The sequence below is a fragment of the Nerophis ophidion genome, linkage group LG25, assembly GCF_033978795.1.
Source record: "Nerophis ophidion isolate RoL-2023_Sa linkage group LG25, RoL_Noph_v1.0, whole genome shotgun sequence".
In the NCBI taxonomy this organism is placed as follows: Eukaryota; Metazoa; Chordata; class Actinopteri; order Syngnathiformes; family Syngnathidae; genus Nerophis; species Nerophis ophidion.
Window position 1 is genome coordinate 38,087,345 of NC_084635.1, and position 27,961 is coordinate 38,115,305.

Below are 27,961 nucleotides of genomic sequence, written 5' to 3' on the forward strand. Positions count from 1 at the left end.
CACTAACACTTACAGTCACACATTACATTATTATATACTGACTGTAAGTCGCTAACACTCACAGTTCTACTCTTAATTCACCTTATCAGTGTAGTGAGGAGAGTTGGTTTGCCAGCTTCATTTACACACCCTGAGAAGAGAAGTACAAGCCACCTGGTTCTCCCCCTGGTGGTCACTTGGTGTAACACAGTGCAGACAAAACAAAGCTCAATACACAACAGCCATCCATCCATTTTTTTTTACCGCTTGTCCCCCTTGGGGTTGCGGGGGTGCTGGAGCCTATCTCGGCTGCATTCTGGCAGAAGGCGGGGTACACATCCCTCCCCACTTATTCAGATTGACAGCCAACTCAAACCCCCTGTTAAAGCCGGCCTAAAAAAGAGACTAGGCCATTAGCACTCAGAAGGTGTGCTGTGTGCAAAATGATGCATTGTGCGAGTCTGCGGGTTGACAATAAAATACATTGAAATACCCACTTAGTAGGTTATTGTAAATAGGGAACTCCAACTTAAACACATACATGCTTACTGAGGCCGGGGGGTAGACTACCCCCTAACCTCGGAGTCAGTCAACAGGGACTATTCTGTCCCAAAACCTGAGGAGACTCTCTAACGACCCACTCTCCATAGTTCAGCGATTAAGGCAGTCTGGAGTTCTGGTAACCCGGAGAGGATACCTCCGGCCTGGCACTCCAACATCTACCGAGGCCGGGGGGGGGAGACTAACCCCAAACCTCGGAGTCAGTCAACAGGGACTATTCTGTCCCGAAACCTGAGGAGACTCTCTAACGACCCACTCTCCATAGTTCAGAGATTAAGGCAGTCTGGAGTTCTGGTAACCCGGAGAGGATACCTCCGGCCTGGCACTCCAACATCTACTGAGGCCGGGGGGGAAGACTACCCCCGAACCTCGGAGTCAGTCAACAGGGACTATTCTGTCCCAAAACCTGAGGGGACTCTCTAACGACCCACTCTCCATAGTTCAGAGATTAAGGCAGTCTGGAGTTCTGGTAACCCGGAGAGGATACCTCCGGCCTGGCACTCCAACATCTACTGAGGCCGGGGGGGAGACTACCCCCGAACCTCGGAGTCAGTCAACAGGGACTATTCTGTCCCGAAACCTGAGGAGACTCTCTAACGACCCACTCTCCATAGTTCAGAGATTAAGGCAGTCTGGAGTTCTGGTAACACGGAGAGGATACCTCCGGCCTGCCACTCCAACATCTGCTGACCGTCTGGGTGACCCTCCAGGCTCGGGGGCGACCGTCCCAGTTCCCAGAACCTCCCACTTGTCGGAGAAGGGGGGGGCAACCGCCTGGGCCCCAATTGTCAGTTCACTTGGCACACCCTCTTGCTCTGGACCTGTGGGAACCAACAGCGCCCGGTCACCGGCTCTCATCTGCTCCGTGTGACGTCTCCAGAGCGCGCCCGCCTGGCCGACATCCACGGAGTAGATACCGCTGCCTCTTGTGATGCCACCAATCCAGGCAACCCTTCTCCTTCCCCCATGTGTGACGTCTCCAGAGCGCGCCCGCCTGGCCCCAGATCCACGGGGTAGATACCGCTGCCTCTTGTGATGCCACCAATCCAGGCCAACCCTTCTCCTTCCCCCATGTGTGACGTCTCCAGAGCGCGCCCACCTGGCCCACATCCACGGAGTAGATACCTCTGCCTCTTGTGATGCCACCAATCCAGGCATCCCTTCTCCTTCCCCCATGTGTGACGTCTCCAGAGCGCGCACGCCTGGCCCCACATCCACAGAGTAGATACCGCTGCCTCTTGTGATGCCACCTATCCAGGCATCCCTTCTCCTTCCCCCATGTGTGACGTCTCCAGAGCGCACCCGCCTGGCCCACATCCACGGAGTAGATACCGCTGCCTCTTGTGATGCCACCAATCCAGGCATCCCTTCCCCCATGTGTGACGTCTCCAGAGCGCGCCCGCCTGGCCCCACATCCACAGAGTAGATACCGCTGCCTCTTGTGATGCCACCTATCCAGGCAACCCTTCTCCTTCCCCCATGTGTGACGTCTCCAGAGCGCGCCCGCCTGGCCCCACATCCACAGAGTAGATACCGCTGCCTCTTGTGATGCCACCTATCCAGGCAACCCTTCTCCTTCCCCCATGTGTGACGTCTCCAGAGCGCGCCCGCCTGGCCCCACATCCACGGAGTAGATACCGCTGCCTCTTGTGATGCCACCAATCCAGGCCAACCCTTCTCCTTCCCCGTTGTGTGACGCCTCCAGAGCGCGCCCGCCTGGCCCCACATCCACGGAGTAGATACCACTGCCTCTTGTGATGCCACCAATCCAGGCCAACCCTTCTCCTTCCCCGTTGTGTGACGCCTCCAGAGCGCGCCCGCCTGGCCCCAGATCCACGGAGTAGATACCGCTGCCTCTTGTGATGCCACCAATCCAGGCATCCCTTCCCCCATGTGTGACGTCTCCAGAGCGCGCCCGCCTGGCCCCACATCCACAGAGTAGATACCGCTGCCTCTTGTGATGCCACCAATCCAGGCCAACCCTTCTCCTTCCCCGTTGTGTGACGCCTCCAGAGCGCGCCCGCCTGGCCCCAGATCCACGGAGTAGATACCGCTGCCTCTTGTGATGCCACCAATCCAGGCCAATCCTTCTCCTTCCACCATGTGTGACGTCTCCAGAGTTCGTCCGCCTGGCCCACATCCACGGAGTGGATACCGCTGCCTCTTGTGATGCCACCAATCCAGGCCAATCCTTCTCCTTCCCCCATGGATAATCACGCACCAGCACAGCCTCCCCCACTTCAAACCGTCTGTCCTTAGCCACCAGGGCTCTGCATTCTCCTTCTCTTTGTCACATTCCAGAAGGCCGAATGTTGCATTGGTGGCGTCAGCAGGTTACAAACTCATGTGGCAGCAATGCACAGGTGGAGTGGTCCAGGTCCAGATGATAACTCTTATCTCCAGTGTTCCCTGGACATTCCACTGTGCCTGCATGGCCCTCTGCCAGAAGAGGGCAGCATGTGGTGCACAATGCACACGCTGCCACACCCTCCAAAGTGGTGCTGACATCTGCCACACCCTCCACGGTGGTGCTGACATCTGCCACACCCTCCACGGTGGTGATGACATCTGCCACACCCTCCATGGTGGTGCTGACATCTGCCACACCCTCCATGGTGGTGCTGACATCTGCCACACCCTCCATGGTGGTGCTGACATCTGCCACACCCTCCATGGTGGTGATGACATCTGCCACACCCTCCATGGTGGTGATGACATCTGCCACACCCTCCATGGTGGTGATGACATCTGCCACACCCTCCATGGTGGTGCTGACATCTGCCACACCCTCCACGGTGGTGCTGACATCTGCCACACCCTTCATGGTGGTGCTGACATCTGCCACACCCTCCACGGTGGTGCTGACATCTGCCACACCCTCCATGGTGGTGCTGACATCTGCCACACCCTCCACGGTGGTGCTGACATCTGCCACACCCTCCATGGTGGTGATGACATCTGCCACACCCTCCATGGTGGTGATGACATCTGCCACACCCTCCATGGTGGTGATGACATCTGCCACACCCTCCACGGTGGTGCTGACATCTGCCACACCCTCCACGGTGGTGCTGACATCTGCCACACCCTCCACGGTGGTGCTGACATCTGCCACACCCTCCATGGTGGTGCTGACATCTGCCACACCCTCCATGGTTGTGATGACATCTGCCACACCCTCCATGGTGGTGATGACATCTGCCACACCCTCCATGGTGGTGCTGACATCTGCCACACCCTCCACGGTGGTGCTGACATCTGCCACACCCTCCACGGTGGTGCTGACATCTGCCACACCCTCCATGGTGGTGCTGACATCTGCCACACCCTCCATGGTGGTGATGACATCTGCCACACCCTCCATGGTGGTGCTGACATCTGCCACACCCTCCACGGTGGTGCTGACATCTGCCACACCCTCCACGGTGGTGCTGACATCTGCCACACCCTCCATGGTGGTGCTGACATCTGCCACACCCTCCATGGTTGTGATGACATCTGCCACACCCTCCACGGTGGTGCTGACATCTGCCACACCCTCCACGGTGGTGCTGACATCTGCCACACCCTCCATGGTGGTGATGACATCTGCCACACCCTCCATGGTGGTGATGACATCTGCCACACCCTCCATGGTGGTGCTGACATCTGCCACACCCTCCACGGTGGTGCTGACATCTGCCACACCCTCCACGGTGGTGCTGACATCTGCCACACCCTCCACGGTGGTGCTGACATCTGCCACACCCTCCATGGTGGTGCTGACATCTGCCACACCCTCCATGGTGGTGATGACATCTGCCACACCCTCCACGGTGGTGCTGACATCTGCCACACCCTCCATGGTGGTGCTGACATCTGCCACACCCTCCATGGTGGTGATGACATCTGCCACACCCTCCACGGTGGTGCTGACATCTGCCACACCCTCCACGGTGGTGCTGACATCTGCCACACCCTCCACGGTGGTGCTGACATCTGCCACACCCTCCATGGTGGTGCTGACATCTGCCACACCCTCCATGGTGGTGCTGACATCTGCCACACCCTCCATGGTGGTGCTGACATCTGCCACACCCTCCATGGTGGTGATGACATCTGCCACACCTTCCACGGTGGTGCTGACATCTGCCACACCCTCCATGGTGGTGCTGACATCTGCCACACCCTCCACGGTGGTGCTGACATCTGCCACACCCTCCATGGTGGTGCTGACATCTGCCACACCCTCCATGGTGGTGCTGACATCTGCCACACCCTCCACGGTGGTGCTGACATCTGCCACACCCTCCATGGTGGTGCTGACATCTGCCACACCCTCCACGGTGGTGCTGACATCTGCCACACCCTCCACGGTGGTGCTGACATCTGCCACACCCTCCATGGTGGTGCTGACATCTGCCACACCCTCCATGGTGGTGATGACATCTGCCACACCCTCCATGGTGGTGCTGACATCTGCCACACCCTCCATGGTGGTGATGACATCTGCCACACCCTCCATGGTGGTGCTGACATCTGCCACACCCTCCATGGTGGTGCTGACATCTGCCACACCCTCCACGGTGGTGCTGACATCTGCCACACCCTCCATGGTGGTGCTGACATCTGCGTCCTTCGACTGGTTTTCTTCTTCTGTTGCCGCCTGACTCAGTGTTGATGTTGTCCAGGTTCTGTGGTTGCACAACAGTGGTGTGCAGACAAGTCATGATGTAAGAACTGTATTCAGTCCCTGGGACCAAAGTCTATTGGCAGCAGAAATACATTATTACTATAATACATTATTACTATGATACATTATTACTATGATACATTATTACTATGATACATAATAATTGATACAAGACAAAAATATGACTTGATGACGAAAGAGTGAAAAGTGACTTGATGACGAAATAGTGAAAAGTGACTAGATGATGAAAGAGTGAGATTGCTCCGCTACTCAGGTGTGATGTCATCTGACTCGTGACATTTGATTGGTCAAAAACGTTTGAACATTGGCCAATATGGCTGCCATCAAATGGTTGAGTTGGTGTTTACTTCCTCATCTTCTCCTGATAGTCACCCAGGTCATCATCTTCTCCTGATAGTCACCCAGGTCCTCATCTTCTCCTGATAGTCACCCAAGTCCTCATCTTCTCCTGATAGTCACCCAGGTCCTCATCTTCTCCTGATAGTCACCCAGGTCCTCTTCTTCTCCTGATAGTCACCCAGGTCATCATCTTCTTCTCCTGATAGTCACCCAGGTCATCATCTTCTCCTGATAGTCACCCAGGTCATCATCTTCTCCTGATAGTCACCCAGGTCCTCATCTTCTCCTGATAGTCACCCAGGTCCTCTTCTTCTCCTGATAGTCACCCAGGTCATCATCTTCTTCTCCTGATAGTCACCCAGGTCATCATCTTCTCCTGATAGTCACCCAGGTCATCATCTTCTCCTGATAGTCACCCATGTCATCATCTTCTCCTGATAGCTATGGTCACCCAGGTCATCATCTTCTTCTCCTGATAGTCACCCAGGTCATCATCTTCTCCTGATAGTCATAGTCACCCAGGTCATCATCTTCTTCTCCTGATAGTCACCCATGTCATCATCTTCTCCTGATAGTCACCCAGGTCATCATCTTCTTCTCCTGATAGTCACCCAGGTCATCATCTTCTTCTCCTGATAGTCACCCATGTCATCTTCTTCTCCTGATAGTCACCCAGGTCATCATCTTCTTCTCCTGATAGTCACCCAGGTCATCATCTTCTCCTGATAGTCAACCAGGTCCTCATCTTCTCCTGACAGTCACCCAGGTCATCATCTTCTTCTCCTGATAGTCACCCAGGTCATCATCTTCTTCTTCTGATAGTCACCCAGGTCATCATCTTCTTCTCCTGATAGTCACCCAGGTCATCATCTTCTTCTCCTGATAGTCACCCAGGTCATTATCTTCTTCTCCTGATAGTCACCCAGGTCCTCATCTTCTCCTGAAAGTCACCCAGGTCATCATCTTCTCCTGATAGTCATGGTCACCCAGGTCATCATCTTCTTCTCCTGATAGTCACCCAGGTCATCATCTTTTCCTGATAGTCACCCAGGTCATCATCTTCCTCTCCTGATAGTCACCCAGGTCATCATCTTCTCCTGATAGTCACCCAGGTCATCATCTTCTTCTTCTGATAGTCACCCAGGTCATCATCTTCTTCTCCTGATAGTCACCCAGGTCATCTTCTTCTCCTGATAGTCACCCAGGTCATCATTTTCTTCTCCTGATAGTCACCCAGGTCATCTTCTTCTCCTAACACTGACCTGATAGTCACCCAGGTCATCTTCTTCTTTTCCTGACACTCACCTGATAGTCACCCAGGTCATCTTCTACTTTTCGTGACACTGACCTGATAGTCACCAAGGTCATCTTCTTCTTTTCCTGACACTGACCTGATAGTCACCCAGGTCATCTTCTTCTTTTCCTGACACTGACCTGATAGTCACCCAGGTTATCTTCTTCTCCTGACACTGACCTGATAGTCACCCAGGTCATCTTCTTCTCCTGACACTGACCTGATAGTCACCCAGGTCATCTTCTTCTCCTGACACTGACCTGATAGTCACCCAGCTCATCTTCTTCTTTTGACACTGACCTGATAGTCACCCAGGTCATCTTCTTCTTCTCCTGACACTGACCTGATAGTCACCCAGGTCATCTTCTTCTTTTCCTGACACTGACCTGATAGTCACCCAGGTCATCTTCTTCTCCTGACACTGATCTGATAGTCACCCAGGTCATCTTCTTCTCCTGACACTGACCTGATAGTCACCCAGGTCATCTTCTTCTTTTCCTGACACTGACCTGATAGTCACCCAGGTCATCTTCTTCTTCTCCTGACACTGACCTGATAGTCACCCAGGTCATCTTCTTCTTCTCCTGACACTGACCTGATAGTCACCAAGGCCATCTTCTTCTCCTGACACTGATCTGATAGTCACCCAGGTCATCTTCTTCTCCTGACACTGACCTGATAGTCACCCAGGTCATCTTCTTCTTCTCCTGACACTGACCTGATAGTCACCCAGGTCATCTTCTTCTTTTCCTGACACTGACCTGATAGTCACCCAGGTCATCTTCTTCTTCTCCTGACACTGACCTGATAGTCACCAAGGTCATCTTCTTCTCCTGACACTGACCTGATAGTCACCCAGGTCATCTTCTTCTTTTCCTGACACTGACCTGATAGTCACCCAGGTCATCTTCTTCTTTTCCTGACACTGACCTGATAGTCACCCAGGTCATCTTCTTCTTCTCCTGACACTGACCTGATAGTCACCAAGGTCATCTTCTTCTCCTGACACTGACCTGATAGTCACCCAGGTCATCTTCTTCTTTTCCTGACACTGACCTGATAGTCACCCAGGTCATCTTCTTCTTTTCCTGACACTGACCTGATAGTCACCCAGGTCATCTTCTTCTTTTCCTGACACTGACCTGATAGTCACCCAGGTCATCTTCTTCTCCTGACACTGACCTGATAGTCACTCAGGTCATCTTCTTCTCCTGACACTGACCTGATAGTCACCCAGGTCATCTTCTTCTCCTGACACTGACCTGATAGTCACCCAGGTCATCTTCTTCTTTTCCTGACACTGACCTGATAGTCACCCAGGTCATCTTCTTCTCCTGACACTGACCTGATAGTCACCCAGGTCATCTTCTTCTCCTGACACTGACCTGATAGTCACCAAGGTCATCTTCTTCTCCTGACACTGACCTGATAGTCACCCAGGTCATCTTCTTCTTTTCCTGACACTGACCTGATAGTCACCCAGGTCATCTTCTTTTCCTGACACTGACCTGATAGTCACCCAGGTCATCTTCTTCTCCTGACACTGACCTGATAGTCACCCATGTGTGCCCATGAAGAGCATGAGTTGTTGTAGGAGGAAGAAAGAAGACATGATGTTACTTACTCTCCTGCTGCAACATGATCCTCTAGTCCCAAGGAGATATCCAGCACTTCTATCAGACAGCTAGACGGGTGTGCGGCTCTCAATAGTCCAGTAAATGTTGGCGAAGGTTTCTCTGAGTCCATGGTCCAAGTGAAGTGGAGCTCAATAAAGACGTCATAGGAGGCGGGCCAAAGAGGGGAGGAGCTACTTTGTGATTGGCCGGCATGGTCTGGCCCACCTACTGCTACACTCTCATAGTACCTTTGATGTCTGGCCTTGTTCCCAAGGTGATAGTACTGCTAGTAGTCATAGTACTTTTGGTACTGATAGTAGTGATAGTGCTAATGATTCCGGGCGCAACCAGCGCTGCTGCTTACTGCTCCCCTCACCTCCCAGGGGGTGATCAAGGGGTTGGGTCAAATGCATTTCACCACATCTAGTGTGTGTGTGACTATCATTGCTACTTCAACTTTAAAAGTAATGCTAGTACTGATAGTTGTGATAGTACTGTTAGTAGTGATAGTACTGATAGTTGTGATGGTACTGATAGTAGTGATGGTACTGATAGTTGTGATGGTACTGATAGTTGTGATGGTACTGTTAGTAGTGTTAGTACTGATAGTTGTGATAGTACTGATAGTTGTGATGGTACTGATAGTTGTGATGGTACTGTTAGTAGTGATAGTACTGATAGTTGTGATGGTACTGTTAGTAGTGATGGTACTGATAGTTGTGATGGTACTGTTAGTAGTGATGGTACTGATAGTTGTGATGGTACTGATAGTTGTGATGGTACTGTCAGTAGTGATGGTACTGATAGTTGTGATAGTACTGATAGTTGTGATGGTACTGTTAGTAGTGATGGTACTGATAGTTGTGATGGTACTGATAGTTGTGATGGTACTGATAGTTGTGATGGTACTGATAGTTGTGATGGTACTGATAGTTGTGATGGTACTTGTTAGTAGTGATGGTACTGATAGTTGTGATGGTACTGTTAGTAGTGATAGTACTGATAGTTGTGATGGTACTGATAGTAGTGATGGTACTGATAGTTGTGATGGTACTGATAGTTGTGATGGTACTGTTAGTAGTGATGGTACTGATAGTTGTGATGGTACTGATAGTTGTGATGGTACTGTTAGTAGTGATGGTACTGATAGTTGTGATGGTACTGATAGTTGTGATGGTACTTGTTAGTAGTGATGGTACTGATAGTTGTGATGGTACTGTTAGTAGTGATAGTACTGATAGTTGTGATGGTACTGTTAGTAGTGATAGTACTGATAGTTGTGATGGTACTGTTAGTAGTGATAGTACTGATAGTTGTGATAGTAGTGATAGTTGTGATGGTACTGATAGTTGTGATAGTACTGTTAGTAGTGCTAGTACTGATTGTGGTGATAGTACTGTTAGTAGTGATAGTATTGACAGTACTGAAAGTAGTAGTACTGATAGTGATAGTACTGATAGTAGTGACAGTCATGTGCCCAATAGGGGGCCATGGTGATTATCTGTCACCCTGCAACTAACTACCTCTTAGGTCCCCACACCACACTATCTATTTCATGAGTTTGCCTTTTCTTTGGCCCACTCCAATAATGTTATTATTGTTCTCTATCTACTGTCAAAAACGACATCTATCTACATGTTGACAAGAAAAAAAAATGTTTTGTCTTCTTTAGGAAACTTATGTAAGTTCCAGTATCACAGTTAGAAAGTCCCACTGAGGATGAAGGTATCTGAGAGTACTTCATGAGTACTAGTAGTGATAGTAGTAGTAGTAGTAGTGATAGTAGTAGTAGTAGTAGTAGTAGTAGTAGTAGTAGTAGTGAGAGAGAGTTATGTAAGTGATGTGGGACAAGATGTGACTTAAATAAGAGGACCAAAGGTGCAGATGAGATAAAGTGAGTCAGATATCACAACAGTCAGACATTTGACAGCCTTGTGACAAAGTCCTGCTCAGAACTTCTTCTCAACAAGCAAGTCAAGCTTTTGGTCTGCCTGTGTGTATTATTCTTACTTAAGTGTGTATCATGGTGTATTATTCTTACTTAAGTGTGTATCATGGTGTACTATTCTTACTTAAGTGTGTATCATGGTGTATTATTCTTACTTAAGTGTGTATCATGGTGTATTATTCTTACTTAAGTGTGTATCATGGTGTATTATTCTTACTTAAGTGTGTATAATGGTGTATTATTCTTACTTAAGTGTGTATCATGGTGTATTATTCTTACTTAAGTGTGTATAATGGTGTATTATTCTTACTTAAGTGTGTATCATGGTGTATTATTCTTACTTAAGTGTGTATAATGGTGTATTATTCTTACTTAAGTGTGTATCATGGTGTATTATTCTTACTTAAGTGTGTATCATGGTGTATTATTCTTAAGTGTGTATCTGAGTGTTATTGTTACCGCTGCCTCTACACCTGGCTGTTATCTACCGCCCCCCAGGGCCCTATTCGGACTTTATCAGTGAATTCTCATAGTTGGTTGCTGATCTAGTGACGCACGCCGATAATATAATTATAATGGGGGACTTTAATATCCATATGAATACCCCATCGGACCCACCGTGCGTAGCGCTCCAGACTATAATTGATAGCTGTGGTCTTACACAAATAATAAATGAACCCACGCATTGCAGCGGTAATATGATAGACCTAGTGCTTGTCAGGGGTATCACCGTTCCCAAAGTTACGATACTCCCGTATACTAAAGTAATGTCCGATCATTACCTTATAAAATGATGGTTTAATAACTTATAAACGCATGCTTAGCTTAGCTAAAGCTAAATATTACTCAAATCTCATCCACCTTAATAAAAACAATCCAAAATTTTGTTTAGTACGGTATACATTAAGAGTGTTACTAAAACAACTCTCTCCTTTGAGTCACGCATTAAGAGTGTTACTAAAACAACTCTCTCATTTGAGTCACACATTAAGAGTGTTACTAAAACAACTCTCTCCTTTGAGTCACACATTAAGAGTGTTACTAAAACAACTCTCTCATTTGAGTCACACATTAAGAGTGTTACTAAGACAATTCTCTCCTTTGAGTCACACATTAAGAGTGTTACTAAAACAACTCTCTCATTTGAGTCACACATTAAGAGTGTTACTAAAACAACTCTCTCCTTTGAGTCACACATTAAGAGTGTTACTAAAACAACTCTCTCATTTGAGTCACACATTAAGAGTGTTACTAAAACAACTCTCTCCTTTGAGTCACACATTAAGAGTGTTACTAAAACAACTCTTTCCTTTGAGTCACACACTAAGAGTGTTACTAAAACAACTCTTTCCTTTGAGTCACACACTAAGAGTGTTACTAAAACAACTTTCTCCTTTGAGTCACACATTAAGAGTGTTACTAAAACAACTCTCTCCTTTGAGTCACACACTAAGAGTGTTACTAAAACAACTCTCCCATTTGAGTCACACATTAAGAGTGTTACTAAAACAACTCTCTCCTTTGAGACACACATTAAGAGTGTTACTAAAACAACTCTCTCATTTGAGTCACACACTAAGAGTGTTACTAAAACAATCAATCAATCAATCAATGTTTACTTATATAGCCCTAAATCACTAGTGTCTCAAAGGGCTGCACAAACCACCACGACATCCTCGGTAGGAAAACTCACACCCAGTGGGACGTCGGTGACAATGATGACTATGAGAACCTTAGAGAGGAGGAAAGCAATGGATGTCGAGCGGGTCTAACATGATACTGTGAAAGTTCAATCCACAATGGATACAACACAGTCGCGAGAGTCCAGTCCAAAGAGGATCCAAGACACAGCAGCGAGAGTCCCGTTCACAGCGGAGCCAGCAGGAAACCATCCCAAGCAGCACAGAGATGTCCCCAGCCGATACACAGGCGAGCAGTACATGGCCACCGGATCGGACCGGATCCCCTCCACACGGGAGAGTGGGACATGGAAGAAAAAGAAAAGAAACGGCAGATCAACTGGTCTAAAAAGGGAGTCTATTTAAAGGCTAGAGTATACAAATGAGTTTTAAGGTGAGACTTAAATGCTTCTACTGAGGTGGCATCTCGAACTGTTACCGGGAGGGCATTCCAGAGTACTGGAGCCCGAACGGAAAATGCTCTATAGCCCGCAGACTTTTTTTGGGCTTTGGGAATCACTAATAAGCCGGAGTCCTTTGAACGCAGATTTCTTGCCGGGACATATGGTACAATACAATCGGCAAGATAGGATGGAGCTAGACCGTGTAGTATTTTATACGTAAGTAGTAAAACCTTAAAGTCACATCTTAAGTGCACAGGAAGCCAGTGCAGGTGAGCCAGTATAGGTATATATGTATGTATATATGTATATAAAGGTATATACAGTATAGGTATATATGTATGTATATATGTATATAAAGGTATATACAGTATAGGTATATATGTATGTATATATGTATATAAAGGTATATACAGTATAGGTATATATGTATGTATATATGTATATAAAGGTATATACAGTATAGGTGTATATGTATGTATATATGTATATAAAGGTATATACAGTATAGGTATATATGTATGTATATATGTATATAAAGGTATATACAGTACAGGCGTAATGTGATCAAACTTTCTTGTTCTTGTCAAAAGTCTAGCAGCCGCATTTTGTACCAACTGTAATCTTTTAATGCTAGACATGGGGAGACCCGAAAATAATACGTTACAGTAGTCGAGGCGAGACGTAACAAACGCATGGATAATGATCTCAGCGTCTTTAGTGGACATAATGGAGCGAATTTTAGCGATATTGCGGAGATGAAAGAAGGCCGTTTTAGTAACGCTTTTAATGTGTGCCTCAAAGGAGAGAGTTGGGTCGAAGATAATACCCAGATTCTTTACCGTGTCGCCTTGTTTAATTGTTTGGTTGTCAAATGTTAGAGTTGTATTATTAAATAGAGTTCGGTGTCTAGCAGGACCGATAATCAGCATTTCCGTTTTTTTGGCGTTGAGTTGCAAAAAGTTAGCGGACATCCATTGTTTAATTTCATTAAGACACGCCTCCAGCTGGCTACAATCCGGCGTGTTGGTCAGCTTTAGGGGCATGTAGAGTTGGGTGTCATCAGCATAACAGTGAAAACTAACACCGTATTTGCGTATGATGTCACCTAGCGGCAGCATGTAGATGATGAAGAGTGCAGGGCCAAGGACCGAACCCTGGGGAACTCCACACGTTACCTTAACGTAGTCCGAGGTCACACTGTTATGGGAGACACACTGCATCCTATCAGTAAGATAAGAGTTAAACCAAGACAGGGCCAAGTCTGACATACCAATTCGTGTTTTGATACGTTCTAATAAAATATTATGATCGACGGTATCGAAAGCAACTCTCTCTTTTGAGTCACAAATTAAGAGTGTTACTAAAACAACTCTCTCCTTTGAGTCACACACTAAGAGTGTTACTAAAACAACTTTCTCTTTTGAGTCACACATTAAGAGTGTTACTAAAACAACTCTCTCCTTTGAGTCACACATTAAGAGTGTTACTAAAACAACTCTCTCCTTTGAGTCACACACTAAGAGTGTTACTAAAACAACTCTCTCTTTTGAGTCACACATTAAGAGTGTTACTAAAACAACTCTCTCCTTTGAGTCACACATTAAGAGTGTTACTAAAACAACTCTCTCATTTGAGTCACACATTAAGAGTGTTACTAAAACAACTCTCTCCTTTGAGTCACACATTAAGAGTGTTACTAAAACAACTCTCTTCTTTGAGTCACACACTAAGAGTGTTACTAAAACAACTCTCTCTTTTGAGTCACACATTAAGAGTGTTACTAAAACAACTCTCTCCTTTGAGTCACACATTAAGAGTGTTACTAAAACAACTCTCTCCTTTGAGTCACACATTAAGAGTGTTACTAAAACAACTCTCCATCTACATCAACAATATGATCATCTACATCGACTATAGGATCATCTACTTCGACTATATGATCATCTACATCAACTATATGATCATCTACATCGACTATAGGATCATGTACATCAACTATATGATCATCTACATCAACTATATGATCATCTACATCAACTATATGATCATGTACATCAACTATAGGATCATCTACATCAACTATATGATCATCTACATCAACTATATGATCATCTACATCAACTATATGATCATGTACATCAACTATATGATCATCTACATCAACTATATGATCATCTACATCAACTATATGATCATCTACATCAACTATATGATCATGTACATCAACTATACGATCATCTACATCAACTATAGGATCATCTACATCGACTATAGGATCCTCTACATCAACTATATGATCATCTACATCAACTGTATGATCATGTACATCAACTATATGATCATCTACATCAACTATATGATCATGTACATCAACTATATGATCATGTACATCAACTATATGATCATCTACATCGACTATAGGATCATCTACATCAACTATACGATCATGTACATCAACTATATGATCATCTACATCAACTATATGATCATGTACATCAACTATATGATCATCTACATCAACTATATGATCATCTACATCAACTATATGATCATCTACATCGACTATATGATCATCTACATCGACTATATGATCATCTACATCGACTATAGGATCATCTACATCAACTATATGATCATCTACAAAAACTATATGATCATCTACATCTACTATATGATCATCTACATCAACTATATGATCATCTACATCGACTATAGGATCATCTACATCAACTATATGATCATGTACATCAACTATATGATCATGTACATCAACTATATGATCATCTACATCAACTATATGATCATCTACATCCACTATATGATCATCTACATCAACTATATGATCATGAACTATATGATCATCTACATCAACTATATGATCATCTACATCAATTATATGATCATGAACTATATGATCATCTACATCAACTATATGATAATCTACATCAACTATATGATCATCTACATCAACTATATGATCATCTACATCGACTATAGGATCATCTACATCGACTATATGATCATCTACATCAACTATATGATCATGTACATCAACTACCTCAGTAGAAGCATTTAAGTCTTATCTTAAAACTCATCTGTATACTCTAGCCTTTAAATAGACCTCCTTTTTAGACCAGTTGATCTGCCGCTTCTTTTCTTTCTCCTATGTCCCCCCCTCCCTTGTGGAGGGGGTCCGGTCCGATGACCATGGATGAAGTACTGACTGTCCAGAGTCGAGACCCAGGATGGACCGCTCGCCTGTATCGGTTGGGGACATCTTTACGCTGCTGATCCGCTTGAGATGGTTTCCTGTGGACGGGACTCTCACTGCTGTCTTGGAGCCACTATGGATTGAACTTTCACAGTATCATGTTAGACCCGCTCCACATCCATTGCTTTCGGTCCCCTAGAGGGGGGGGGTTGCCCACATCTGAGGTCCTCTCCAAGGTTTCTCATAGTCAGCATTGTCACTGGCGTCCCACTGGATGTGAATTCTCCCTGCCCACTGGGTGTGAGTTTTCCTTGCCCTTTTGTGGGTTCTTCCGAGGATGTTGTAGTCGTAATGATTTGTGCAGTCCTTTGAGACATTTGTGATTTGGGGCTATATAAATAAACATTGATTGATTGAACTATATGATCATCTACATCAATTATATGATCATCTACATCAACTATATGATAATCTACATCAATTATATGATCATGTACATCAGGGGCCCCCTAACTTATTGACCCGGGGGCTGCATGGGGTTAAAATAATTTGTTGGAAAATGCATTTTTAGACAATGTGATTTGCCTGAGTGGCAAGGAGACTCTGAGAGTAACAAGCAACAAGCGGTAGAAAATGGATGGATGAAAGAACATTCAGTACTTACAAACAAAGTCATTTAATCACAGAATCTGTTGTGTGCCAACTTTTTACCAAAATATGTCATCCTTGATGGAATGTCAATCAAATCATTGTCTCTTTGATGCAGGATGGTAGTTCAGTAATAATAGTCATGTAGGATGGTAGTTCAGTAATAATAGTCATGTAGGATGGTAGTTCAGTGATAATAGTCATGTAGGATGGTAGTTCAGTAATAATAGTCATCTAAGATGGTAGTTCAGTAATAATAGTCATGTAGGATGGTAGTTCAGTAATAATAGTCATGTAGGATGGTAGTTCAGTAATAATAGTCATGTAGGATGGTAGTTCAGTAATAATAGTCATGTAGGATGGTAGTTCAGTAAACAAAGGCAATTATTCCACCTCATCTTCCTCCTCTTCCTCATCATCACTGATGACATATTTCTTGGCCTTCTTGGTGGACATTTCTTCATCTTCATCAACATCATCATCATCATCATCCTCTGCCTTTCGCTTGCCTGAGGCCTCACCCTCCTGCACACAACAGCAACACTACTTTCACTTTGTGTAGGGACATGCAGTACTTTCACTTTGTGTAGTATACAGTACTTTCACTTTGTGTAGGAACATGCAGTACTTTCACTTTGTGTAGTATACAGTACTTTCACTTTGTGTAGGGACATGCAGTACTTTCACTTTGTGTAGGAACATGCAGTACTTTCACTTTGTGCAGTATACAGTACTTTCACTTTGTGTAGGAACATGCAGTACTTTCACTTTGTGTAGTATACAGTACTTTCACTTTGTGTAGGGACATGCAGTACTTTCACTTTGTGTAGTATACAGTACTTTCACTTTGTGTAGGGACATGCAGTACTTTCACTTTGTGTAGTATACAGTACTTTCACTTTGTGTAGGAACATGCAGTACTTTCACTTTGTGTAGTATACAGTACTTTCACTTTGTGTAGGGACATGCAGTACTTTCACTTTGTGTAGGGACATGCAGTACTTTCACTTTGTGTAGGAACATGCAGTACTTTCACTTTGTGTAGTATACAGTACTTTCACTTTGTGTAGGAACATGCAGTACTTTCACTTTGTGTAGGAACATGCAGTACTTTCACTTTGTGTAGGAACATGCAGTACTTTCACTTTGTGTAGTATACAGTACTTTCACTTTGTGTAGGAACATGCAGTACTTTCACTTTGTGTAGTATACAGTACTTTCACTTTGTGTAGGGACATGTAGTACTTTCACTTTGTGTAGGAACATACAGTACTTTCACTTTGTGTAGGAACATACACTACTTTTACTTTGTGTAGGGACATGCAGTACTTTCACTTTGTGTAGGAACATGCAGTACTTTCACTTTGTGTAGGAACATGCAGTACTTTCACTTTGTGTAGTATACAGTACTTTCACTTTGTGTAGGAACATGCAGTACTTTCACTTTGTGTAGTATACAGTACTTTCACTTTGTGTAGGGACATGCAGTACTTTCACTTTGTGTAGGAACATGCAGCACTTTCACTTTGTGTAGGAACATACAGTACTTTCACTTTGTGTAGGAACATGCAGTACTTTCACTTTGTGTAGGAACATACAGTACTTTCACTTTGTGTAGGGACATGCAGTACTTTCACTTTGTGTAGGAACATACAGTACTTTCACTTTGTGTAGGAACATGCAGTACTTTCACTTTGTGTAGTATACAGTACTTTCACTTTGTGTAGGGACATGCAGTACTTTCACTTTGTGTAGGAACATACAGTACTTTCACTTTGTGTAGGAACATACAGTACTTTCACTTTGTGTAGGGACATGCAGTACTTTCACTTTGTGTAGGAACATGCAGTACTTTCACTTTGTGTAGGAACATGCAGTACTTTCACTTTGTGTAGTATACAGTACTTTCACTTTGTGTAGGAACATGCAGTACTTTCACTTTGTGTAGTATACAGTACTTTCACTTTGTGTAGGGACATGCAGTACTTTCACTTTGTGTAGGAACATGCAGCACTTTCACTTTGTGTAGGAACATACAGTACTTTCACTTTGTGTAGGAACATGCAGTACTTTCACTTTGTGTAGGAACATACAGTACTTTCACTTTGTGTAGGGACATGCAGTACTTTCACTTTGTGTAGGAACATACAGTACTTTCACTTTGTGTAGGAACATGCAGTACTTTCACTTTGTGTAGGGACATGCAGTACTTTCACTTTGTGTAGGGACATGCAGTACTTTCACTTTGTGTAGTATACAGTACTTTCACTTTGTGTAGGGACATGCAGTACTTTCACTTTGTGTAGGAACATACAGTACTTTCACTTTGTGTAGGAACATACAGTACTTTTACTTTGTGTAGGAACATACAGTACTTTCACTTTGTGTAGGGACATGGAGTACTTTCACTTTGTGTAGGAACATACAGTACTTTCACTTTGTGTAGGAACATGCAGTACTTTCACTTTGTGTATCACATGACATGACACCCACCTCATCACATGACACCCACCTCATCACATGACAGCCACCTCATCACATCACATGACAGCCACCTCATCACATCACATGACAGCCACCTCATCACATGACAGCCACCTCATCACATGACATGACAGCCACCTCATCACATGACAGCCACCTCATCACATGACATGACAGCCACCTCATCACATGACACCCACCTCATCACTGTCCAGCTTCTTGGCCTTCATCAGTCTCTGGGTCTTGTCGTCATCAGAACCTTCCTCACTGTCTGAAGAGTAGATTCTTGCTCGCTCCTCTGCAGAGAGAAGTTCCTTCAGAAGGTTTGGGAAGCACAGATTGTGTTCCACATGCTGACCAGCGCTCACCTCTCAAGCCGCCGCCTCCTTTGTATTTGCTCTTAATGGCCGCCAAGCTGATGGCCTCCTCGCCATCCTCCTCGTCGTCATAGCGATCAGGCTCCAGGTAGCTGCTGCTCAAACCTCTCTGGTGCTGCTTCTCCCTCATCCTCCTCTGCTGGGACTCTCTGCGGATGGACGCTCGCAGGCGCTCCTCTTCTTTCTGGGGATCCAGAAGGAACTTTTAACATAATATGTCTAAGTCCAGAAGGAACTTTCAACCTAACACGTCTAAGTCCAGAAGGAACTTTCAACTTAACACGTCTAAGTCCAGAAGGAACTTTCAACCTAACACGTCTAAGTCCAGAAGGAACTTTCAACCTAACATGTCTAAGTCCAGAAGGAACTTTCAACCTAACATGTCTAAGTCCAGAAGGAACTTTGGATCAGCAACTCAGAGTCTTGTGCAGACCAAGCACATTTCTTCATGTATTATGTGTGACACCATGACAACAAGCATGTTCTTACCTTAATCATCTCATTACGCTGGGACTCAGGGTCCCGTCCAGCCATTGGCAGGATTCGGATCTTCTGGGTCTTGGAACAACGGTCTGCCAGGGACAAGGTCATCTTCCTGTGTGTGGCGCTGTCAGTGGAGTGAGGCCTGGCAGGAAACATGAAGGTCAGTTTCATGCTAGACTGCTAAATATATAGATAGTACTTTCAACCTAACATGTCTAAGTCCAGAAGGAACTTTCAACCTAACACGTCTAAGTCTAGAAGGACTTAGACGTCAACGCGTCCAAGTGTTGGCAGTTGGAGAAGTCAACACTTGTTGGTTTTTATCTTCATCTTGTCCTTCTTGAAACATCCAGGGTGCAAGAAGAAGGAACACACAAACATGTGTTCCTACTTGTGTCAACAAACGTGTGTTCCTACTTGTGTCAACAAACGTGTGTTCCTACTTGTGTCAACAAACGTGTGTTCCTACTTGTGTCAACAAACGTGTGTTCCTACTTGTGTCAACAAACGTGTGTTCCTACTTGTGTCAACAAACGTGTGTTCCTACTTGTGTCAACAAACGTGTGTTCCTACTTGTGTCAACAAACGTGTGTTCCTACTTGTGTCAACAAACACGTGTTCCTACTTGTGTCAACAAACACGTGTTCCTACTTGTGTCAACAAACACGTGTTCCTACTTGTGTCAACAAACACGTGTTCCTACTTGTGTCAACAAACACGTGTTCCTACTTGTGTCAACAAACATGTGTTCCTACTTGTGTCAACAAACATGTGTTCCTACTTGTGTCAACAAACATGTGTTCCTACTTGTGTCAACAAACATGTGTTCCTACTTGTGTCAACAAACATGTGTTCCTACTTGTGTCAACAAACATGTGTTCCTACTTGTGTCAACAAACATGTGTTCCTACTTGTGTCAACAAACATGTGTTCCTACTTGTGTCAACAAACATGTGTTCCTACTTGTGTCAACAAACATGTGTTCCTACTTGTGTCAACAAACATGTGTTCCTACTTGTGTCAACAAACATGTGTTCCTACTTGTGTCAACAAACACGTGTTCCTACTTGTGTCAACAAACACGTGTTCCTACTTGTGTCAACAAACACGTGTTCCTACTTGTGTCAACAAACACGTGTTCCTACTTGTGTCAACAAACACGTGTTCCTACTTGTGTCAACAAACACGTGTTCCTACTTGTGTCAACAAACACGTGTTCCTACTTGTGTCAACAAACATGTGTTCCTACTTGTGTCAACAAACATGTGTTCCTACTTGTGTCAACAAACATGTGTTCCTACTTGTGTCAACAAACATGTGTTCCTACTTGTGTCAACAAACATGTGTTCCTACTTGTGTCAACAAACATGTGTTCCTACTTGTGTCAACAAACATGTGTTCCTACTTGTGTCAACAAACGTGTGTTCCTACTTGTGTCAACAAACGTGTGTTCCTACTTGCGTCAACAAACGTGTGTTCCTACTTGCGTCAACAAACGTGTGTTCCTACTTGCGTCAACAAACGTGTGTTCCTACTTGTGTCAACAAACGTGTGTTCCTACTTGTGTCAACAAACGTGTGTTCCTACTTGTGTCAACAAACGTGTGTTCCTACTTGTGTCAACAAACATGTGTTCCTACTTGTGTCAACAAACATGTGTTCCTACTTGTGTCAACAAACATGTGTTCCTACTTGTGTCAACAAACATGTGTTCCTACTTGTGTCAACAAACATGTGTTCCTACTTGTGTCAACAAACATGTGTTCCTACTTGTGTCAACAAACATGTGTTCCTACTTGTGTCAACAAACATGTGTTCCTACTTGTGTCAACAAACATGTGTTCCTACTTGTGTCAACAAACACGTGTTCCTACTTGTGTCAACAAACACGTGTTCCTACTTGTGTCAACAAACACGTGTTCCTACTTGTGTCAACAAACACGTGTTCCTACTTGTGTCAACAAACACGTGTTCCTACTTGTGTCAACAAACACGTGTTCCTACTTGTGTCAACAAACACGTGTTCCTACTTGTGTCAACAAACATGTGTTCCTACTTGTGTCAACAAACATGTGTTCCTACTTGTGTCAACAAACATGTGTTCCTACTTGTGTCAACAAACATGTGTTCCTACTTGTGTCAACAAACATGTGTTCCTACTTGTGTCAACAAACATGTGTTCCTACTTGTGTCAACAAACATGTGTTCCTACTTGTGTCAACAAACGTGTGTTCCTACTTGTGTCAACAAACGTGTGTTCCTACTTGCGTCAACAAACGTGTGTTCCTACTTGCGTCAACAAACGTGTGTTCCTACTTGCGTCAACAAACGTGTGTTCCTACTTGTGTCAACAAACGTGTGTTCCTACTTGTGTCAACAAACGTGTGTTCCTACTTGTGTCAACAAACGTGTGTTCCTACTTGTGTCAACAAACGTGTGTTCCTACTTGTGTCAACAAACGTGTGTTCCTACTTGTGTCAACAAACATGTGTTCCTACTTGTGTCAACAAACGTGTGTTCCTACTTGTGTCAACAAACGTGTGTTCCTACTTGTGTCAACAAACGTGTGTTCCTACTTGTGTCAACAAACGTGTGTTCCTACTTGTGTCAACAAACGTGTGTTCCTACTTGTGTCAACAAACGTGTGTTCCTACTTGTGTCAACAAACGTGTGTTCCTACTTGTGTCAACAAACGTGTGTTCCTACTTGTGTCAACAAACGTGTGTTCCTACTTGTGTCAACAAACGTGTGTTCCTACTTGTGTCAACAAACGTGTGTTCCTACTTGTGTCAACAAACGTGTGTTCCTACTTGTGTCAACAAACGTGTGTTCCTACTTGTGTCAACAAACGTGTGTTCCTACTTGTGTCAACAAACGTGTGTTCCTACTTGTGTCAACAAACGTGTGTTCCTACTTGTGTCAACAAACGTGTGTTCCTACTTGTGTCAACAAACGTGTGTTCCTACTTGTGTCAACAAACACGTGTTCCTACTTGTGTCAACAAACACGTGTTCCTACTTGTGTCAACAAACACGTGTTCCTACTTGTGTCAACAAACACGTGTTCCTACTTGTGTCAACAAACACGTGTTCCTACTTGTGTCAACAAACACGTGTTCCTACTTGTGTCAACAAACACGTGTTCCTACTTGTGTCAACAAACACGTGTTCCTACTTGTGTCAACAAACACGTGTTCCTACTTGTGTCAACAAACACGTGTTCCTACTTGTGTCAACAAACACGTGTTCCTACTTGTGTCAACAAACACGTGTTCCTACTTGTGTCAACAAACACGTGTTCCTACTTGTGTCAACAAACACGTGTTCCTACTTGTGTCAACAAACATGTGTTCCTACTTGTGTCAACAAACACGTGTTCCTACTTGTGTCAACAAACATGTGTTCCTACTTGTGTCAACAAACATGTGTTCCTACTTGTGTCAACAAACATGTGTTCCTACTTGTGTCAACAAACATGTGTTCCTACTTGTGTCAACAAACATGTGTTCCTACTTGTGTCAACAAACATGTGTTCCTACTTGTGTCAACAAACATGTGTTCCTACTTGTGTCAACAAACATGTGTTCCTACTTGTGTCAACAAACATGTGTTCCTACTTGTGTCAACAAACATGTGTTCCTACTTGTGTCAACAAACATGTGTTCCTACTTGTGTCAACAAACATGTGTTCCTACTTGTGTCAACAAACATGTGTTCCTACTTGTGTCAACAAACATGTGTTCCTACTTGTGTCAACAAACTAGTGTTCCTACTTGTGTCAACAAACATGTGTTCCTACTTGTGTCAACAAACGTGTGTTCCTACTTGTGTCAACAAACATGTGTTCCTACTTGTGTCAACAAACGTGTGTTCCTACTTGTGTCAACAAACGTGTGTTCCTACTTGTGTCAACAAACGTGTGTTCCTACTTGTGTCAACAAACGTGTGTTCCTACTTGTGTCAACAAACATGTGTTCCTACTTGTGTCAACAAACATGTGTTCCTACTTGTGTCAACAAACATGTGTTCCTACTTGTGTCAACAAACATGTGTTCCTACTTGTGTCAACAAACATGTGTTCCTACTTGTGTCAACAAACATGTGTTCCTACTTGTGTCAACAAACACGTGTTCCTACTTGTGTCAACAAACACGTGTTCCTACTTGTGTCAACAAACACGTGTTCCTACTTGTGTCAACAAACACGTGTTCCTACTTGTGTCAACAAACACGTGTTCCTACTTGTGTCAACAAACACGTGTTCCTACTTGTGTCAACAAACACGTGTTCCTACTTGTGTCAACAAACACGTGTTCCTACTTGTGTCAACAAACACGTGTTCCTACTTGTGTCAACAAACACGTGTTCCTACTTGTGTCAACAAACATGTGTTCCTACTTGTGTCAACAAACATGTGTTCCTACTTGTGTCAACAAACATGTGTTCCTACTTGTGTCAACAAACACGTGTTCCTACTTGTGTCAACAAACACGTGTTCCTACTTGTGTCAACAAACACGTGTTCCTACTTGTGTCAACAAACACGTGTTCCTACTTGTGTCAACAAACATGTGTTCCTACTTGTGTCAACAAACATGTGTTCCTACTTGTGTCAACAAACATGTGTTCCTACTTGTGTCAACAAACACGTGTTCCTACTTGTGTCAACAAACACGTGTTCCTACTTGTGTCAACAAACACGTGTTCCTACTTGTGTCAACAAACACGTGTTCCTACTTGTGTCAACAAACATGTGTTCCTACTTGTGTCAACAAACATGTGTTCCTATTTGTGTCAACAAACATGTGTTCCTACTTGTGTCAACAAACATGTGTTCCTACTTGTGTCAACAAACATGTGTTCCTACTTGTGTCAACAAACACGTGTTCCTACTTGTGTCAACAAACACGTGTTCCTACTTGTGTCAACAAACACGTGTTCCTACTTGTGTCAACAAACACGTGTTCCTACTTGTGTCAACAAACATGTGTTCCTACTTGTGTCAACAAACATGTGTTCCTACTTGTGTCAACAAACATGTGTTCCTACTTGTGTCAACAAACATGTGTTCCTACTTGTGTCAACAAACATGTGTTCCTACTTGTGTCAACAAACATGTGTTCCTACTTGTGTCAACAAACATGTGTTCCTACTTGTGTCAACAAATATGTGTTCCTACTTGTGTCAACAAACATGTGTTCCTACTTGTGTCAACAAACATGTGTTCCTACTTGTGTCAACAAACATGTGTTCCTACTTGTGTCAACAAACATGTGTTCCTACTTGTGTCAACAAACATGTGTTCCTACTTGTGTCAACAAACATGTGTTCCTACTTGTGTCAACAAACACGTGTTCCTACTTGTGTCAACAAACACGTGTTCCTACTTGTGTCAACAAACACGTGTTCCTACTTGTGTCAACAAACACGTGTTCCTACTTGTGTCAACAAACACGTGTTCCTACTTGTGTCAACAAACACGTGTTCCTACTTGTGTCAACAAACATGTGTTCCTACTTGTGTCAACAAACATGTGTTCCTACTTGTGTCAACAAACATGTGTTCCTACTTGTGTCAACAAACATGTGTTCCTACTTGTGTCAACAAACATGTGTTCCTACTTGTGTCAACAAACATGTGTTCCTACTTGTGTCAACAAACATGTGTTCCTACTTGTGTCAACAAACATGTGTTCCTACTTGTGTCAACAAACATGTGTTCCTACTTGTGTCAACAAACATGTGTTCCTACTTGTGTCAACAAACGTGTGTTCCTACTTGTGTCAACAAACATGTGTTCCTACTTGTGTCAACAAACATGTGTTCCTACTTGTGTCAACAAACATGTGTTCCTACTTGTGTCAACAAACATGTGTTCCTACTTGTGTCAACAAACATGTGTTCCTACTTGCGTCAACAAACATGTGTTCCTACTTGTGTCAACAAACATGTGTTCCTACTTGTGTCAACAAACATGTGTTCCTACTTGTGTCAACAAACATGTGTTCCTACTTGTGTCAACAAACATGTGTTCCTACTTGTGTCAACAAACATGTGTTCCTACTTGTGTCAACAAACATGTGTTCCTACTTGTGTCAACAAACATGTGTTCCTACTTGTGTCAACAAACGTGTGTTCCTACTTGTGTCAACAAACATGTGTTCCTACTTGTGTCAACAAACATGTGTTCCTACTTGTGTCAACAAACATGTGTTCCTACTTGTGTCAACAAACATGTGTTCCTACTTGTGTCAACAAACGTGTGTTCCTACTTGTGTCAACAAACATGTGTTCCTACTTGTGTCAACAAACATGTGTTCCTACTTGTGTCAACAAACATGTGTTCCTACTTGTGTCAACAAACATGTGTTCCTACTTGTGTCAACAAACATGTGTTCCTACTTGTGTCAACAAACATGTGTTCCTACTTGCGTCAACAAGCGTGTGTTCCTACTAGTTTTTCAGGAGGTGTTACTGTGAGCAAGAAGCTGCACTATATAGTTTCTTCTTGTAGGATGAATATAAATATATGCAAGGAAGATGCAAGGTACCTGAAGGTGAGCTTGGTTTTGAACACAGCTTGTCCTTGTAGTCCAGTTCCCTGACGGATGAACAAGTGGTTGTGGTCTCCCTGCAGAGGAGCTTTGTAGACGTCAAACACTTCATTTCCTAAGTGGAGGGACATGCTGCACACAACAAACAGCACACTTTAGGGAACTATTCAATAAACAACGTGGCTGACATAAACACTAACCTTCCATCTGACCATTTGACGATACGTGCGTTACTCTCGCGTGCTTCGTTTCCTTCTTCGTCTCGCTTGGCTCTCCACCTGATGGTGTTTTCCACCTGGACATGAACAACGACCCACTCACTGACACTCACTTCAACGTCTGCAACTGACATTAACCACACAACAATCACCCAATCATAGGGTTACATACATGTATATATTAGGGGTGGGCAAATCAATGCGTTAATTATGAGTTAACTCATCAATCTATTAACGCCGACAATTATTTTATCGCACATTTGCGTATGTTGTTTACATGCTTTTATTTTGTTAACGCCTTTTCTTAACAAGATGGCGTCGCCCGGCGTCGAGGGGCTCTTGGTAAAGATGGAACATTTGGCAAAAATACCGGACAATTCTGCAAATGTCCTGGCTGGCTTACAGCGTGGTCACTCCGGGATCACTTACGACCGCCAGACAATTCTGAATGTGGATAGATCGGGCCGTTTTGGACTGAATGAGGCGTGCTTGCTAGAGCGGCTAGCTAGCATGGGAATACTTTGCCGGCTACATCCAGCGGCCTGTGAAGCAGCGGAGTATATGTGTTGTCTGTCTATTTATGAATAATGCAGACCAGGAGTGTTGGCTGACTTCTTAACGTTTGCTTTCAGAGCGTGCATATCACAACATACAAGATGCCGTCATGGCGACACAACCTATACCGGGCTACCGCGTCACTCCTGTTGCATGCTGGGTAGGGTAGTTCTTTTATTCCCTGGCTCATAACATCAAACAACCGGAAAATTCCCATTATATCAATTCCTAGATATGGTCATAATCATTTTAAGTGCACTACGCAGAATAAACACAACATTATTAATATTGCTACTACGGATAATTTGATCCAAAATTCCCTAAAACAGCCCACTACCTATAATATAGGTTTTTTAAACATAAGATCCCTGATCAAAAAAATGTTTCTGCTGTTACCTCAGAAATTGCCTGTTCAGATGTTATGATTGTGGCTCAGAGATTTGTATGTAGATTATATTTATTTTCCATAACAAACAGGATAACTTAAATACCCTGGCAGTGGCAATAAGCTTAAATGTTTGTATTTACATTTTTTGAGTTGATTTTCATAAAATATGCTATTTAACTGCTACTGTTTAACAAGGACTGATTTAAATTGTGTTTGCACAACAAATGTTTTGGCGCTTTTGTTCATGTGGGAGAATATTCCAATAAAGGTGCACTACACACTACTTTTGAATTCTTTATTGGGCTTTGCGTATACAATGCAGTTAATTGCGATTAATGAGAGAAATAGTGCGATTAACTTCGATTAAAATATTTAATCATTGCCCAGCCCTAGTATATATATATATATATATGTACATAAACGCACGTACACGTACATGCAAGTACTTACACCTACTGATAGTACATGTACATGTACGTACATGCACGGACACGCACATACGTGCACGCATGTACGTACATACATGTACACACAA

General features: G+C 44.0%; 1 protein-coding gene across 1 annotated transcript in view; it reads right to left on the reverse strand.

Moving 5' to 3' along the window:
* Positions 1-16,384: 16,384 nt before the first annotated feature.
* Positions 16,385-27,961, reverse strand: part of leo1 (LEO1 homolog, Paf1/RNA polymerase II complex component) — a 28,251-nt gene continuing 16,674 nt past the window's right edge. The window contains exons 9-14 of the mRNA XM_061886977.1: positions 26,466-26,560; positions 26,263-26,397; positions 19,723-19,858; positions 19,225-19,417; positions 19,057-19,154; positions 16,385-16,897 (exon numbers count right to left, since the gene is read on the reverse strand). Of these exons, the coding sequence (XP_061742961.1) occupies positions 16,757-16,897; positions 19,057-19,154; positions 19,225-19,417; positions 19,723-19,858; positions 26,263-26,397; positions 26,466-26,560 (798 nt within the window). The 3' untranslated portion in view covers positions 16,385-16,756. The remainder of the gene's footprint in view (positions 16,898-19,056; positions 19,155-19,224; positions 19,418-19,722; positions 19,859-26,262; positions 26,398-26,465; positions 26,561-27,961) is intronic.